At 46.2% G+C, this 18,011-nt stretch overlaps 1 protein-coding gene across 4 annotated transcripts in view; it reads right to left on the bottom strand.

Moving 5' to 3' along the window:
• Positions 1 to 1,628: 1,628 nt before the first annotated feature.
• Positions 1,629 to 18,011, bottom strand: part of AFAP1 (actin filament associated protein 1) — a 91,561-nt gene continuing 75,178 nt past the window's right edge. For all 4 annotated transcript variants that reach the window (XM_083153868.1, XM_083154035.1, XM_083154126.1 and 1 more), the window contains 5 exons: positions 14,355 to 14,469; positions 13,730 to 13,894; positions 12,791 to 12,981; positions 11,321 to 11,482; positions 1,629 to 8,797 (listed from right to left, as the gene is read on the bottom strand). In XM_083153868.1, coding sequence (XP_083009994.1) covers positions 8,771 to 8,797; positions 11,321 to 11,482; positions 12,791 to 12,981; positions 13,730 to 13,894; positions 14,355 to 14,469 — 660 coding nt within the window. In that variant the 3' untranslated portion in view covers positions 1,629 to 8,770. The remainder of the gene's footprint in view (positions 8,798 to 11,320; positions 11,483 to 12,790; positions 12,982 to 13,729; positions 13,895 to 14,354; positions 14,470 to 18,011) is intronic.

Genomic DNA, 18,011 nt, shown 5'->3' with positions numbered 1-18,011 from the left:
AATGGCTGTACTTGGATTGGTGGATAGCTCCAGACATCCACCAATCAGCATGCAACAGCCAACCGGTAGTATACTGCAGGCTTGGAGTTAGGTAGAGAATGCTGCCTGGCTGCTCTGATTGGATGTAATTCACAACCAGAGTGCCCATGCAGCATTCTCTATCTGGCTCCCAAGAAGCTCCGAAGGCGCCTCTGCTCAAAGGCCCCTAGTATCACGGGTCCCTGTGCAGATGGCCAGTGTGCCCACACAGTAAGATGGCCTGAATACCTGTGAGATTTCTTTTAGGATTAATGGTGCCCATATCCTTATGCAATCGAATGCCAGTGTTTTTTTCCAGCACCCTATGTCGCATTCCGTATGCGATGCCACATTGGGTGCTGCAAGTGTGGTGGTGGTGGCCAGCACAGCACCGGAGAGCTGGCGGTGGTGGAGCGGGGACTGGAGTGGTGGAGCAGCACCGCTGTGAAGGAGTGGGGCTCAGCAGTGGCAGAATTTTAAAACATAATTAAAACACTGGGCAGCTGTCGGAATGTGAGGCAGCTGATTGGCTGACAGAGATCTCTGTCAGCCAATCAGAGGGCCGCCCAGTGTTTTTAATTATTATTTTCAGATTCTGGCGCTGCTGCTGAGCTCCCCTCCTTTGCAGCACTGCGCTTCACCGCCACCCACGCTCCAGCCCGATTGCATTCGAGTGATCGCTTGTGGTTAAAAACCACATGCGATCGCTCCTGCAATTTGATAAATACTATGTGCGGCACATATTATTTTTCAATGCGACATGCAATCGTCGGGCCCTCGCCTCACATGGGATGACCCATTAATCGGGCATACAATCCTTCGATTTATCTCAAAGTTGCGGTCAAAATTGAAGGATTGTATGCAATATCGCCCTAGTGTATCCGCTACATTAGATATTTGACATTTAAACATACTGTACGTTTATTTCTGTCATTTATAACTAAATAATCAGCAGTGTTATGTGCCATGAATAGATCCCTCCATGCTTAGCATAGTCTGCGTCTCTGTCAGAAGTAGCGTAGTGTTCCCGCGGCCGCTTAAGTAGTTAGCGGTCAGTATTTCACGGCAGCAGTTCCCGCGGCCGGCGTAGTTAGCATAGCCAGCGTCCATGTCAGAATCAGTGTAGTGTTCCCGCAGCCAGCATAGTCAGTCAGCGTTACGCAGTTATCGTAGTCAGTCAGCATTCGGTCAGCACCTTATTACATTGTGTCAGTTATGGCTGCCGACAAATTAACTCTCTTTAACCTGCCACAGACGGAGGCGGAGTCGGCGAATTTTCTACAACATCACCACTTCTTTCCAGAGACAAAGACATGTGTCAATGGGCATCCAATGAGACATAAGAAGCTGCGGCAAGGTGGTTAGTCTCCGGGCCGCACAGTGGTTTCAGGGAATGCCAACTGACATTTATGTCGCTTCTACGCTTCGTACTTTCTTAGGCGGACTAGCTAACAAGTATTACATTTTGTGAGCGGCACCCCCTGATTTAAAAAAAAAAACCTAAGTCTAAGAATTTGGCTATAGACGGTCAATCCAAAATGTAAACACCAATCTACTGCATCATGGTGGTAAATTTCACCACATGTCGCTAAACTGGACACAAACACAACTTTATTTTGTAAATTAACTTTATTAGTGCACATAACTGAAAGCACCCAAAGCGAGTGCAAGTCCATATTAATACAGTGTACAGAAATATTTAAAGAATATTCTAAAATACAATAATCCGTTGTATCCACTTTAAATAACAAGTAGACATGTCTCATTTAAATAAAATATGCATTTTAAAAATTAAATATGTCCCATAAAATGAGTCTATTTACAGACATTATGAATGGGGTTAGAACCAGATTACACAGCACCTCTTTTTTATTGCAGGAATTCAGACTCACAAATGTCCTTCTGAAATGGACAAATCCTGAAATGCAGTATATGCATGACAGGAAGTGCAGACAGTATAACGACAACATCAAGTTACCTTAATATATAAGAAAATATATATAATAAAACACTGATGTCTAACAACTGCCGGAAAGTGTTGTTTGCTGGGAAAATGCGGAGGCTGTAAATGTGGAGTTTCATTTAAAAAAAATTTGACCCCCCAGAAAAATAAAATATTAATTAACCCAAGAAAGGAAAAAAGCACCAGATCACCTCTATAAATCTATTATCCTCTGCCTGAAGTAAAATCTCTGATGACTGCTGGCTTCGGGGCTAATTGGATAGCACCAGTGGATCAATTAGCCACAGTAATCTACGGCGGCTAATTGAATTCCTCCCTTAGGGGTGTATACAATCCCGACAGTCGGGACCCTGGCCCGTTTTCGTTTTGCTCGCCTGTTATCCAGCAGGTGGGATTGAATGTCCCGCCTGCCGATCGGCGAAAAGGGAACGTGTCCGCGGCTGTGGATTGTCGAGATATGGCCGTGATCTCGACAATCCACAGCCATTCTCGGCAAAATGGAGCTGACTGCTTTTAAAGTCGGGTCCGTTCTGCCGAGATGCCGCTTCAATGCTGTTGGTAAAGACAGCATTGAATAGGAGCCCGTCGCTATTTCCTCCGTCGGAAATAGCAGTGGGGATTGAATACCCCCTTAGCCTGTAAACCTAAGATGTTGTAAGTTAATACATGTATACCACATTCTACACACAGTGGAGGAAGACATTTTGAAGCCATTATTTGTCATGCACCAGTCACCTTGACAATGCAACCAATCAGTTCACAAGAAACCAATGACATCACAATTGTTGCTCCTCCGATGTATCTAGAAATATTACATAAAAGTCAAATGTAGGGGTCTACTTTAATGACTAGAGGCTGGACTGCATGCCAGTGAGGTTTAATAAAACTCAGTCCTTCCTGTTCTGTCCGGATGTAGGTACCATAGAACAGCATGTTTCAGTAGCTTGTGTATTTGTGTTCCTGTATATGTGAAGACAGGCAGAGAAAATTATTATATGATAGAATAGCATGGTCGCTAGCAGTACAGATAAGGATCCGCCTGGTCGCTATGGGTAACCCTTTCTACATATACACACACAAGGTATATATACCTTATATATACACTATATCTCTTTCTGATCAAAAATTATGGGTCCGACTTGTGATTTTGAACTCCAACCTAACTGGCTCAGACTCCTTTCACACTGGTGGCTGGACTCCTGTTATTCCAGGGGTAAGCCGTTCATATCAGACCTGGGTTTCCAGTGACCTGGCAGCCAATCCGGTGATATGTCCCATGTCCAATCATGGTCGCTACCCGGGTTGGACTGCCAGGTCACTTGACCTAGGTTTTTTCCCAGGTCACATTCATACTGTGCCGCGACCCGGCATTACAGCGAGTTTAGATAGGGGGTATTCGTAAATGGTGTCCTAGTGAAAGTGATGTATAGGTGCATATGTATACAGTAAAAACTTAAAGTATGTTTGTTAAAAAAGTGATGACCAAAAACCATATCTGCATATACTGGGAAACCTCCTGCAATAAATGTATAAAATAATTCGCAACCAGTTAATTATTGAAAACCCTTTATAATGAAATAAAGCGGGTAACGGTTAATGGGTATGGAATAAGTTACCGACAGGCAGGATTCCGACAGCCATTACTACGACATCAGAATCCCGATGGGGTCGCTGCGCTCGCCACGCTGTGGGTTTGGCGACTAGCTGCCCTAGCCACCAATTGTATTCTCTCTCTATGGGGGTTGTGGACATGCACGAGGGAAAATAGTCCGTGTAAGTCGGGATTCCGACTGTTGGGCTCTTGACTGTCAAGATTCCGATGCCGGAGAAACGACTGTTGGAATCCCGACTGTTGATGAATCATCCGGCACCCTCGGTTAATAGGTCTACAGTGTCTAGATAGACAGTCAATAGTTTGATACCAAAAGGTCGACATTGACAAAAGGTTGACATGAGGTGTTTTTTAAATTTTATTTACAATTTTTGGACTTTTCCATACATTGTGGGGTATTCAATTCTGCAGCGAGCGGCCGGCGAGGGGGTTAAGCAGCGAGGATTGCTGAAAACCAGCGATCCTCGCTGTTTAACCCCCGCGCCAGCCGCTCGCTCTATTCAACGTACTGGGGAAATCTTCGCCATCACAGGACGGCGAGAATTCCCCAAAACAGCGAGACCCGCGGCTAATGCAGAAAACTCGCAGCTTTTTAGCCGCGGGTCTCGCTGCTTCTGGAGCCGCATCCACCAATTCTCCCTCGCTCAAAAAACGTAGCGAGGGGGAATTGGCGGATGCGGAGGCTGTGTTGAATGCTGTCAGGGTGAGTGGTGACAGCGAGCAGGAAGACCTGCTCGCTGTCACCACTCGCAAACAGCATTGAATACCTGCCTTTAACTTCCACAGGGACTACAAATGAGAACGGTAATGTGTGCCAAGCCAAGTGCTATGCGAGGGTACGTGTTACACTAACAAATTTTTTTTTAAAACCTCATGTCTACCCTTTGACCGCATCTACCTAGTGCATGTCGACCTTTTATCAATTTTTACCTACGGCATGTCAACCTTATTTACGTGTTGATCTTTTCAATGTCAAACAATAGTCTATCTAATAAACCAAACCCCTAACAAAGCAGAGTATACAGGCCACTAATGTAATGTGCAATTGGGGAATACCATCCTGTATATACAGTTTCATGGTCAGATGGTAATAAAATATTACACACTTCATAACAATTGAATTACTCAGGAAGCCAGAGGTAACGAGAGGAAAGAGTTTGGTTTTCAATGGTGAAGCCGATCATATTATATACTAGACCGGTTATATAAAAAAAAAAAAGAATATATTTTAGATCTGTTTGTGTTTGGATATGGAAGGTCATACAGTAGAGGGCATGCTGGCTGGGGCTATAGAGGTTGGTGAGACACCGCTTGCCCCGACTACTATGGAAAATAAGGCATTTGCTCTAGAACGATCCCATGGAATGTAATGCATTTCTCTAATGCAGAGCTGTTCTCTGTCGCCCACACTGATCGCTAGAATGGAGAACCAGGATGGACACAAGCCCCGTACAAATAGGAAGTATCCTTTTTTTATTATTATTATTTTTCTTTTCTCGACCAAATGTCCCAGAAACCCCAATAAAAATCCCCCCAAATTATTTACAATATAAATTAAAATTCATTAACAATATTAGCTGAAATATACAAATAAATAATTAAATTCCAAGTAACAAAATGATTATTACGATTTCTCATAACCGGTTTGGCTTTTTTTCTGGGCACCGTGTTCAGAGCGCTATGTGCCAAATGTAATGGATCCCGATTTCTCGCCGATTTGGCTGCCGGCTATAAAAAGGCAAATCTAGGTTTTTTTTTTTTATTGTGCTAAATTTGTCATGCAATACGAATGTGCTGTAACCCATAGCAACTAAAATAGATTTTGAGTCTGGCATAAATAAGAGCAGATTTTAGTTGATGTTCCTTACAAAACTATGTGCTTGCTGCCAAAACACATGGGGGCCAAATTGCAGCGCACAGAGCTGGTGGTGAGTCTCTATATTAATATGGGGGCCAGCTAGGCATCTATCAAATTTTTACCATATATTATACAATAAAGTTATTTTGAGTTATGGGTGGAATATGTTCTAAGGCAATGGTGTCAAACTCATGGCCCTCCAGCTGTTGTGGAAATACATGTCCCAGCATGCCCTGCCATAGTTTTAGCAATCCATTATATAAAATCTGTGGCAGAGCATTTTGGGATGTGTAGTTCCACAACAGCTGAAGGACCATTAGTTTGACACCACTGTTCTAAGAGTATCCAGATGGCAAACCGACCGGGTTCAGGTCAACCATACCATGGTCAACCACTAGAGGTCGCCTGTGTCTAGTTAGACGTCTATACTTGGTTGTCCGTATTTACATAGACCGTGATGGTAGGAAAGCATAGTCGGTAACCTGGTTGACAGTAGCAAGGTCAACACAGGTTTTTTTTGTCTTTTTTTTGGTGCCGGTCCATTTGGTTCCTACTCTACTATCCAAGTGGACATAGAGTGGGAATATCAAAGGGTGCAGAGCATAGCGCGCCATGTGAGGGGAAGCCGTGCACATACACAGTGTCCACAGGCACCCTTTGATATTCGGCACCAAATAAAGATGAGAAACCCACGTTGACTTTGCTACGGTTGACTAGGTTCCCATCGATGCTTTTCTCCTGTCGATCTACCGTCACTATGTAAACACGGAAAACTAAGTATGGACGTCTAACTAGACCCCGTCACCCTCTAGTGGCCGACCATGGTAATGTCGGCCTGAACCCGGTCGATCCACAACCAATGAGCCAAAGGGCTCAATCCGAATAAATGACAGTTCACTTACTGCACAAGTCAGTGTGGCTGTATGGTAAAGGCCTACTTGCAGATCCCTCATCCTCGGACCATATAGGGCTGCATACAAATATCTGTGAGTCCGGGATGAAATCGCTCGGGCAGGCAGAGAGTTGTGGTAGGTATCGCGGCTTCTGCACTGTTAGAATGGCAAATCACCACCTTCGCTGTTAATTAGAGAGCTGCAGATTCTTATTTACCCTGATTTCAAAGCAGGATCTTATTGGCTATCCCAAATCACATGACAGTTGTTGACAGTTGATAGCCAATAAGATCCTTCTTTGAAATCAGAGTAAATCAAAACATGCACATCTCTACTGTTAATTGGATTGACCCTTAGGACTGTTGTTAGCAATCACAGTAATATAAAAGACCGGTGCTAAGATGGGACTTCATATCGGATCTGCATCGAGTTTAGGATCTGTGGCCCTTTTTACATTGTACAAACCCCACTCACACGCTGCTGCGTATTATCAGTAACTGAACAAAGAGACATCTTACAGTGATACCAAGCTTGGGTGGTAATGTTATCACTCAATGGGATCTGCTGAGAGTAACAAGATCCATATAATGTGCCTACAGTATGCCCAGTGATATTGTGGGACCATCTCCCAAAGATACACCGGTATGATAGCAGTGACAATGGCTGACCTGACTAATGACACTTCTCCTCCTACATTATTATATGTGCAGATAGGAAACCTATAACCAGGAAGTGGCTACAGTACTGGCTTATAGAAGTGGAGATGTTGCCTGTAACCAAATAATGGCTATTATCTTCTAGAAGGTGCTAGATAAATAGGGATACATTAACTAAAGCTTCTAAAAACTAAGAGGTGATGTTGCCTATAGCGACCAATCAGATTTGGTCCAATAATGTTCTAGGATGCAATAGAGAAATGGTAGATAGAATCTGATTGGTTGCTATGGGCAACATCGACACTTCTCTAAGCCCGCTCTTCAGTATATCAACCATAGAGGATCTCTGCACCATATCAACCAACTAGCAGGTAAGTTTCAAGACTCAGACAGCCGCCATATTGGAATTCCCCATGTAGCGGTGTTTGAGAAATGAACACATCCCCATCATTGTCACACAACAGGTGTTGAGGCTAAACCAATATTTATTAGACCAGTGACGTCACCAAGGTGTGCTAAGCAATGGTACTGTGATGTCACTTACGTTAACATTAGATAATATAATATTGAATATGACTTCAATGCCTACATCCCAGAGGGGCAGTTGACAAGGTCCCAGTGGGGATGATCTGACCGTTTTTCCTGCTGAATTTAAAAAACGGCAACGGCCTTACGTGCCAAACACATCTGGCAAAATCGCACACACCCCGGCACCGGCACTGGCACTGTCAGTTGGGCATCTCCACACTAGGCGTGAAGTTTCACATATAGGATACATACAACCCAAATTACAGACATACAAATATAAGTGGAATGACGTGTCATGGTTTGGGTGCCATCTTTATGCCAACTCTAAAGGATCGTTCATCTACTAGTAGTTTTTTTCCCCAAAATAATCAAGACGAGCAACTACAAATGGTGAGATGCATGTGTTCATCAGAAACCCCAGGCCTATTACCACACATAAATAATATGTACAAATGCCAACTAGTAGCACATTTCGCTTAAAAAAAGGTATATGAGCCATTTTGTATCATAATTATTATCTCATCGCGAGACACCGGGTGTCCCACCCTTCCCAGCGACAGTAAATAAAAAATATATATGTACACGTGATCAGTGAATAAAAATAAAGGCAACAATCCATATGGCAGACCTGCGATCTGACCCACACTTATGGAACTTCCACCTCATTTTTAACACCAGGAAATGGCTCTCAACGCGGTTGCCCAGGGTGATCTTGCTAACTGTATACAGGCCAAATAAAATGGACTCCGCTCTGTGTGCCGTCATATTCTCAGGTTGTGCAGAAGAGAGTGGAAAGTACAAACTAGGATGGATGGCGCTTTCTCCCAGCTCTTGGCAGGAATCAGGAAGGAATACTCCAAACCTTATACCGGGCAGCCGAGGGCAAACACGTAAGCACCACAATTATGGGTGAGTGAAGGCGTGGGGGCGTGTGTTTCTGTCAAGTGTACAGAAGAAAATTGGGAGACATCCTTGAGCAGTCAGCCCTGGCAGGGAAGAGGAGGTCAGCCGGGCAGTGCACCGGCAGTGAGGAGAACGAGCCTGTCCGAGAGCTCTCCATAAGGCAGAATAATTGGTCCACTGAGACAGCTGCTTCGTAGCTGCCCTGTAATGTGCAGCAGAGAACGTCATGTCAGAAACAAGCAGAGTACACCGTACACCGCTATACAAAATACCATGTGCCGTCTCTTGGTCCGTGCTAGTTAAGGCTCTGATACAGGAAACGCAAGGAGGCGCTCTGGTTTATGTGCCGTTTTTCAGCTCCCATTCCTAAAACAATAATAAAAAATAATCATCATATATAAGTATTAATAAGGGTAATAATTTGTAGAGTGGGATTGTACTCATTCATCAGAAACCAAGACAACTCTGGTATCCACAGATGGCTGACAGACTTATGTCTACATCAACGTGAATTTTCACGATTTAAAAAAATTAATTTGGACGATCATCCACATGGACTTGGATTGGGCGTGAAGCAGGGCACGGGATGTGGTACACTAATTGGGGGGCCCTTGTGCTCTGGAGTCAACATTGACACAAATAAAGAGGAAGAAAAAAAGCATGTCGACCTTTTCACGTGTCGACATGTTCCTCGCGCCACTATTTTGCTGCCGAACTAACGACTGTCGACCAAGACCAGTGATGGCTAACCTTGACACTCCAGCTGTTGTTGAACTACACATCCCAGCATGCCCTACATCATTTTTAGCATGGCCAAATAGCAAATCTGTAGCAGAGCATGCTGGGATGTGTAGTTCAACAACAGCTGGAATGTCAAGGTTAGCCATCAATGACCTAGACATTGTCTGTGAGCTATACCAGATCTTAAACTCTTCCAATTACACCAATATGCCACTGGAGGGAGCACTGATTCTCTTCTGACTTCCAATGTGTTTAAGCCGCACTGTTTAATGATCTAATCCTGTACTCCCGATTGTGGATGGTTACATCAGCCCCAAACGCAGCCAACAGCGACACGCCACCACCTCACCTAACTAGTGACATCTACCAACATTACAATGAGTGTGATGTTTGCTGCTTACACACTTAAAAGGAGGGTAATAAAAAAGTTTGCAGAGACTGGATCTGTATATTAGGGTTAGTTAGCACACGGCCCTCCAGCTGTTGTGGAACTACACATCCCAGCATGCTGTGACAGTGTTTCATCATACCCTAATTAAAAAAAACTGTGGCAGGGCATGCTGGGATGTGTGGTCCCACAACAGCTGAAGGGTCACACGCTGAATACCACGCTGTAAATGTTCAGCTAATTTAAACATCTGGCAGCAGAACAATGCGATACTGTAACATAGAAATGTGATTATTGATGACGTTCTCAGAGAGAATACATGTCATTATTTCGGGAACTAGGGGAAGTTTCCTAGGCTATACCTAGCAGATATTCCTTTGAAAACCAGCAGATCACAGATAACAGAGAGCAAGAGCCCATAGCTGCACAGCAAATATACAGTGTTAAATACCGTATTTATCGGCGTATAACACGCACTGGCGTATAACACGCATCTTCATTTTAAGAGGGAAATTTCAGGAAAAAAAATAATTGCCATTCTGGTCTCCTTTAAATCTGTGCACACTGCTGCATCTATGTAATACACTAGCACTTTGTTAAATATATATATATTATAGAAATAATTATTGCCATGGGTTCTTGCTCGTTGCCAAGGGGTTAATACGTATGTGCCCACCCCACCCTGCCCCTGCCTTACCCTGCGCAGACAGAGACAGACGCTAGAGTGATTTTTCCCTTCCAGCGTCTCTGACAGGGAGCACAGCTCTGCAGCCGCGTTACCAGGAAGTGCAGAGCTGTGCTTCCTGTCAGACGCTAGAGGTGAATTATGACTTCTAGCGTCTGTCTCTGTGTGCAGGGGAAGGCAGGGGCAGCCGTAGCTGACGGGCTGGTGGCCGGAAACATTATATCGGCGTATAACACGCATACATCATTTGCCCCCTATTTTCAGGGGGAAAAAGTGCGTGTTATACGCCGATAAATACGGTATGTCAAATTCTGCCAAGGTATGATCGCATTAAACATCTGTGCGGGAATGTTAGGAGCTTACTTTATAGAAGTGCGATTTAGCGCTAGTGATCCTTTAAGGAGTAAATCTAGTGTCACACTAGTGTGTAACTGCATTACCCATAAAGCCCAGTGCCAACACTCTATTAATCTGCAGCGATGGGAGCGGTCTCCTCCCTGCGCACTGCATCACAGGCTAATGTAATAACCCCCGAAACGCAGATTCTGCCAAGCTATGCGTAGCCTGAAGGAGGTGGCTGACTTATGTGCCAAAGAGCTGCTGCACTGGGGACTCCTAACAACTGTGGAGGTCGACGCAGGGCTTTCTGGGTAACAACTAGTTCAGCCAATAAAAGAAGCCAGATTTAAAAAAAAAACTGAAACGACTGCACAAAAAAATTAATAGGTAAAGAAAAACCGGTACTTATGTAATATCTGGGCCCCCTGTTTTTCTTATGAGACCGCGTCCGCTCGCCACGCTTCGGGCACGGTGGCTCGCTGCGCTCGCCACACTATATAAAATCAACTCCATGCCTAGATGGATAGTAGGGGTATGAAAAAATGGGGTGCATTTAACATGGGAGCCCAGATAATACATAAGTACCGAAAACCCCCAGAAAGAAGCAGAATGTAAGAAGTAAAATCATCAGGAAGAGACCTTTTGTGCAGTTAGTGAAAATGGGGACATTTGCAGGGAGGAATATTTAGAACCAGGAATGGAATTCTGTGCAATACACTGCATGTACCACTCTCACCTTTGCCTTCCTTAGGACGTGGCCTCGTACTGGAGAGTTCTTGGCTGCAGCTTGTCTCTTTAATGCCGCAGCGCTGTTTACTGGTAATGAGCATTCTGCATCACTGGTGTCACAGCTGGAGATGGGAGAGTTTTCCACCGTGCGATGCCGGAGAACTGGGGACTGAAGGAACGGACTGTTATTGGACATCAGGAGAGCACACTCAGAACACTTGCTATAATAATGTAGTGCTGGAGGTCATATATGAAGTACACAAGATCCGTTGTGCAGGGAGGGCTTAGAACTAGCCCCAAACTGCGTCAAACTGTCATTCCATAGACTGTGCTACGTAAGTGACAAAGAGCTGATTGGTTGGTTTGAGCAACTTCTCCACTTCATCTATCTTTTAAGTTTTGAGACCTCTTCCCACCAAAAAGTATCATATAGGACATGGGGATACCAGCAGCCAGGAGAGAGACAGGATGCACAGGCAAGACCTGCGGAAGTGCAGCACCAGGCACGATGCGGCACAGCACCAGGCACGATGCGGCACATGCAAGACCTGGGGAAGTGCAGCACCAAACACGATGCGGCACATGCAAGGCCTGGAAAAGTGCAGCACCAGACACGACGCGGCACATGCAAGGCCTGGGGTAGTGCAGCACCAGACACGACGCGGCACATGCAAGGCCTGGGGTAGTGCAGCACCAGACACGACGCGGCACATGCAAGACCTGGGGAAGTGCAGCACCAAACACGACGCGGCACATGCAAGGCCTGGGGAAGTGCAGCACTAGGCACGATGCGGCACATGCAAGGCCTGGGGTAGTGCAGCACCAGACACGATGCGGCACATGCAAGGCCTGGGGAAGTGCAGCACCAGGCACGACGCGGCACATGCAAGGCCTGGGGAAGTGCAGCACCAGGCACGACGCGGCACATGCAAGGTCTGGGGAAGTGCAGCACCAGGCACGACGCGGCACATGCAAGGCCTGGGGAAGTGCAGCACCAGGCACGACGCGGCACATGCAAGGCCTGGGGAAGTGCAGCACCAGGCACGACGCGGCACAGGCAAGGCCTGGGGAAGTGCACCACCAGACACGACGCGGCACATGCAAGGCCTGGGGAAGTGCACCACCAGACACGACGCGGCACATGCAAGGCCTGGGGAAGTGCAGCACCAGGCACGACGCGGCACATGCAAGGCCTGGGGAAGTGCAGCACCAGGCACGACGCGGCACATGCAAGGCCTGGGGAAGTGCAGCACCAGGCACGACGCGGCACATGCAAGGCCTGGGGAAGTGCAGCACCAGGCACGACGCGGCACAAGCAAGGCCTGGGGAAGTGCACCACCAGACACGACGCGGCACATGCAAGGCCTGGGGAAGTGCAGCACCAGACAAGAACCACAGAGTAAGGCCTTTTGCAGTGCACAGGCATCTTCAGCAGAGACATCCTCTGCATTATCACTGGACGCTTTAATTGTCTCACCTGGGGCCTCGATGTCTCGTTCTTGGGTTCTATAGCAAGACCAAGAGTTATTCCACCAGCCATAGCCTTCTTCAGACTTTCCTTCACCTCCGTCAAGTCCAACTCCAGACTTACTCGCTCGCCCTCCTTTAGCTTACATTCCTCCTCCAACTTCTTCAGCTTCTCCTCCAGCAGAATCTGGGACTTTCGCCCTGTAAATCAGGGAAATATGAAATAACAGCGAATTAGTGAGGGCAAAACTATCACTTCTGCCCATGGGCTTGATTCAGACTCAACCACACGTGTCCGAAAATCGCACATCGAGACTCACACTGCGATCACCTGGCGATTACAGTTTCATTTCTAAAGGGGGCGGCAAAAAGAACTCACACAAAAGGGTTGTATCTTTATATGCTGTGGTCATATAGGTATTATATTATACATATCTATATATTAATAGGAGCAGGACACCCTTTATGGTTTACATATATCTATGACAAAGTTGTCCACCGTGGCATATGCAGTCTAGTGCGCCAACTGTAAGCTTTATACCATGCATAAATGACCAGGACTAATAAAATGTTAGTAACTATTGCATGGCAGTTAGGTACTTATTGGCTGGAGCATTATTTAGCATTTGTAACGAGAACAGGACTCATTATTAAATGTCCCTGGTCATTTTGGTACCGTTCTACCTCCTCTGCTAGTGCTACACCATGGTTCCCCTCAACAAGGATGCCGCTGTGCTTGCTCCGGAATCCTCGTGCATGGATTAATTGCCCTGTTCCCATCGAATGGGGGGGCAGTGCCCAGGTGAGGGTGTGAGGAATAAGGAGTAGTGTAGTATCTGATAACAAGACCAACTTCCCCATGTGGATTAAGGGCAACTAATAGGCACAAGACCCACAGTTCTACTTGAAATGCATGGTCAGTAACCTAGTTAGTAAGATGTAGCAGTACCTGCATTGGCTTCAATGGCTGCTCTTATGTCCCGTTTCTCTTTGCGGAGTTGGGCGAGCCGGTTGCGCAGCGCCTCCTTCTTCCTCAGCAGCTCCTCCTCCTTCATCTGCAGCTTCTTAGCATCTGCCTCCACCCGGTTCTTCCCATACTTGTACTGCTCAGCGTCTACATGCCGGAGAACAAAGCGTATGAATGGAACAAGAATGGATACTTTCTACCGTGTTACGGACACAACCTTTAGCACTGGCCTGGGGAAATGAACAAGGACACTACAGCGGAAACCAGTCTGCCAAGTACCAACCCTACGTTCTATCTGTGGGTGGCTGCACCTTTACCATAGAGGAAACCGAGGAACATGCATGGTGCGACCACACCACGTACTGCAAGTCTGATTCTACCTTGTAACATGGCAACCGGCTCGTAGAGGAGCGAGCAAGGGGATGATCTACATATTTAGTGATGTCTAACATTCCAATGATTGAATGCACATTATTCAGCCATTCACGTTGAATTGCTGTAAATGCTGGGACTAAAAATGCTCCTTATAATGTCTGTAAGTACAGTAAGAATGTTCTATTCCTTGCAGCAAACATAACACAAAGCGAACACAGTGAAATCTGCTTACTGGAGACATTGCGTTTCACAGTGCTGGCTGCGCTGGGCTTCTTCTGCTGGTTGTTGGTTACTCTGGATTTTGATGCAATACCATTAGATGCCACCGGGGGCTTCTTGCTCTTCAGCTGTATGGGAGAAGCAATAGAAGAGCGTCCATTAATCTTCAGCCTGGGCTACATAGGAGTTATCATGCAGTCTGTGGGGCAGATTCAACTAGTCAAAGGGTTTGTCTGTAAGCGTTGCCACCCTGGGTGTTAAGCCCAAGAGGGTACATATAAAACAAATGTTTCCTTGCAGCTCCTGAAATTGGAGTTAAATGTGCTCTTTGGGAGTAACCTATAGTATGGGCACTTAATGTGGGATTTATGAGTTTAGGCGCTTCAGCGGCGGTAAACTATATATACACACTTCACTGTGTTATTTCATAGACATAAGGAGAAACGTATCAAGCCTTGGAGAGAGGTGACGTACCCACTGACCAGCGGGACTGCAGAGGATGAATGACTAATTACCGTAGTGACGCGGCAGTGAGCAGATGGGAAATGTTTGCAAGTCTCATGTACTGCAACAATTGAGACTTGCAAACATCACTGTCAATGCAGAAAGTGCACCTGTCTCACACACACACACACACACACACACACACACACACATACATAGGGGACACCTCTCAGTTGGTCTTTAGCCCCGCACTCACTGGGCAATTGTGGCCACCACTGATATTGCCTGCTGCGCGGATACACACTTTCATACATACATAACAAAGAGACCATTCGGCCACGCCCCCTGAAGTGCCCTGCAGGGTTTCCCATTTGGGCTTCTCCCACCGTGGAGATGGAGGGCAAGATGTACCAAGCTTAAAAAGTGATAAAACAGAGAGTGATATCCAACCAGCCAATCAGCTCCTAAGTGTCATGTCACAGGCAGGAGCTGATTGACTAGTGTGCAATTACTCTCCATTGTATCACTTTTCAAGCTTAGTACATCTGGCCCTTACACAGCAGGTAAGTACTATACAAATGACAGCTAGACTCCCATTGGTTGCTATGTGAACACCTCAGATTGCTTTTACTAGGCAACAGAAATAAATAGAGGAGATGATCAATTTGTTCTGTATTAGAGGTGGAAGACCAAAGGAAAGCAATTCTGTAAGCGATTGATTAAATTATATATTGAAAGAGGAGTTGGAATTGGTACTCTTTACCTAGCACAGCGCCCATCGAATGCACTAAAAAATCGGGTGCGACGCGACCGACGCGATGCCCGCGATTTCCCATAGGGACCAATGTTAAATTTCTCAATTGACCCGATTTTTCTGTTCAATGCCTCAATTGACACGATTTTTCCATAGGAATCAATGTTAAATGGCCCACAGAGGGCAAATAGGCACCCTGAACTGTTAAATGGCCCCCACAATTGTTAACGCCACCCCACGATCAACGTGAACCCGAATCGCGGCGAGCGCAGCGAGCCCGCGAGGGGCGGCGGTATGCGTCCTACGACCTTTTCATACCCCCACTATCCACGTCGGCGTGGAGTTGAGAACAGAATAGTGTGGTGAGCGCAGCGAGCCCCGCGAGGGGACGAGGATACCTGTGAAGCCCGCGAAGGGACGCGTTTACCTGTGAAGGTATCCGCGTCCCCTCGCGGGGCACGCTGCGCTAGCCACGCTTCGGGCTCGGCGGCTCGCTGCGCTCGCCACACTATTCTATTCTCAACTCCACGCCGACGTGGATAGTGGGGGTATGAAAAGGTCGTAGGACGCGTACCGCCGCCCCTCGCGGGCTCGCTGCGCTCGCCACTCTTCGGGTTGACGTTGATCGTGGGGTGGCGTTAACAATTGTGGGGGCCATTTCACACTTCAGGGTGCCTATTTGGCCTCTGTGGGCCATTTAACATTGTTTCCTATGGAAAAATCGTGTCAATTGAGGCATTGAACAGTAAAATCGGGTCAATTGAGAAATTTAACATTGTTCCCTATGGGAAATCGCGGGCATCGCGTCGGTCGCGTCGCACCCGATTTTTAGTGCATTCAATGGCCGCGATTTTTTTACCTGCGATGCCCACGATCAAAATCGTGGGCGCCGTGCTAGGTAAAGAGTACCTTGGAATTTATTTTTAAGGATTACATTTCAAGCAGCCATTAGCCATAGAACAGAGAATGGCTAATATACTGGCATTGGGCCAGATGCACTAAGCTTCAAAAGTGATAAAATGGAGAGTGATAAACAGCCAGCCAATGAGCTCCTACCTGTCATTTTTCAAACACAGCCTGTGACATGGTAGGTAGGAGCTGATTGGCTGGCTGTTTATCACTCTTTATTTTATCACTTTTGAAGCTTAGTGCATCTGGCTCTTTGTTAAAGTTTTGATTGAACAATCACACACACACACACACACACACAGTTTATATTACTATATCACAGCCGACGTGTCACTGTAACTAACAACATGACTCCACGACTCCCCCTATCCGTTCTGTAGGATTACATGTACATCGCACTCCTGACCCAGGTTCAGGCCTGTGCTGTAAATGGGGCAGAGTACTCAGCAGCGCAGTCTGACGATGCACAGACCAGCGTACTGCCAGCATGAGGTCTCCATCATGCACAGAACAAAGGGCTCTAGCCTGCTCTGGAACACATCTGACTACACTGGCATCATCTAGATAAGGGGAACAAGATGCCTGTTATTATGACAGCGTAAGTGAGGAATAATCACAGATCTGCTGGTGCATTTACGGAAAATAATTCCAAGCCAGCGCCAGCGGTAAGAATCACCATTAGGGAATGTTAATCCTGTCTCTGTAAGCAGAAAGTGAAATTACCCAGAGGGGGGAAAAGAAGAAACTTGTCAGATTACATTATGGGTTACTGATGAGTCACTTGTGTCAGGGAATGCAGGCTGTACCCGGGAGATGGCAGCTTGGAGGCTTATCTGTGTTTAGCTGTAGTGCCATGTACAGCGCCGATGGAAGGGACATGCTAATTCTCCTCAGCTGCACAATGCCTATCCAATAACTACATTCACTATAGAATAAAGCCAGCCATCCTGATAGCCATATTCAGTAACACCTTGTAGGATTTACCAAATTAATAAACATCACTGATCAAGATCTGATTGGCTCAGATAAACAAAATGGCTGCCTCCATCATGATCTGCCAACAGGCCCACTTTAAGTTGGCCACATGCAGTGTACAGTAATTGAGTTGTACCCCAGACTGATGTGCAGTGCCATATTACAGGTGAAGCAGCCAGGGCCAGCGGACAACAGCCATCTCATACAGCAAGACCCGGTCAGTTGGATTAATAGGGGCCTGATGCAGCATCACAAGCATGCCCCTTATGCTGGGTACACACCAAAACGATTTTGGCACAATCCCATCAATCTGGATCCAATTCAGACTGATTGGATGCAGATTGGATGCAGATTTGGTCAAAATCGTTTGGTTGGATCTGAATTGGATCCTAATCCGATCCTACCTGCTGCAGGTAGGATCTGTAAAAGATCCATTCATCTGAATACAGAGGGGATCGGATCGTATTCAAATTGTATGCAAATTGTATGCAAATCGTATGCAAATCGTACGATCCTATTTGCATACAATTTGCATACTATTTGCATCCAATCCAAATCGTTTTGGTGTGTACCCAGCATAACACTCGG

The sequence above is a fragment of the Crinia signifera genome, chromosome 1 (genome assembly GCF_055691185.1).
Source record: "Crinia signifera chromosome 1, ASM5569118v1, whole genome shotgun sequence".
NCBI classification, from domain to species: Eukaryota; Metazoa; Chordata; class Amphibia; order Anura; family Myobatrachidae; genus Crinia; species Crinia signifera.
Note: the sequence above shows the minus strand (reverse complement) of the source record. Positions and strands in the feature narration are given on the sequence as shown.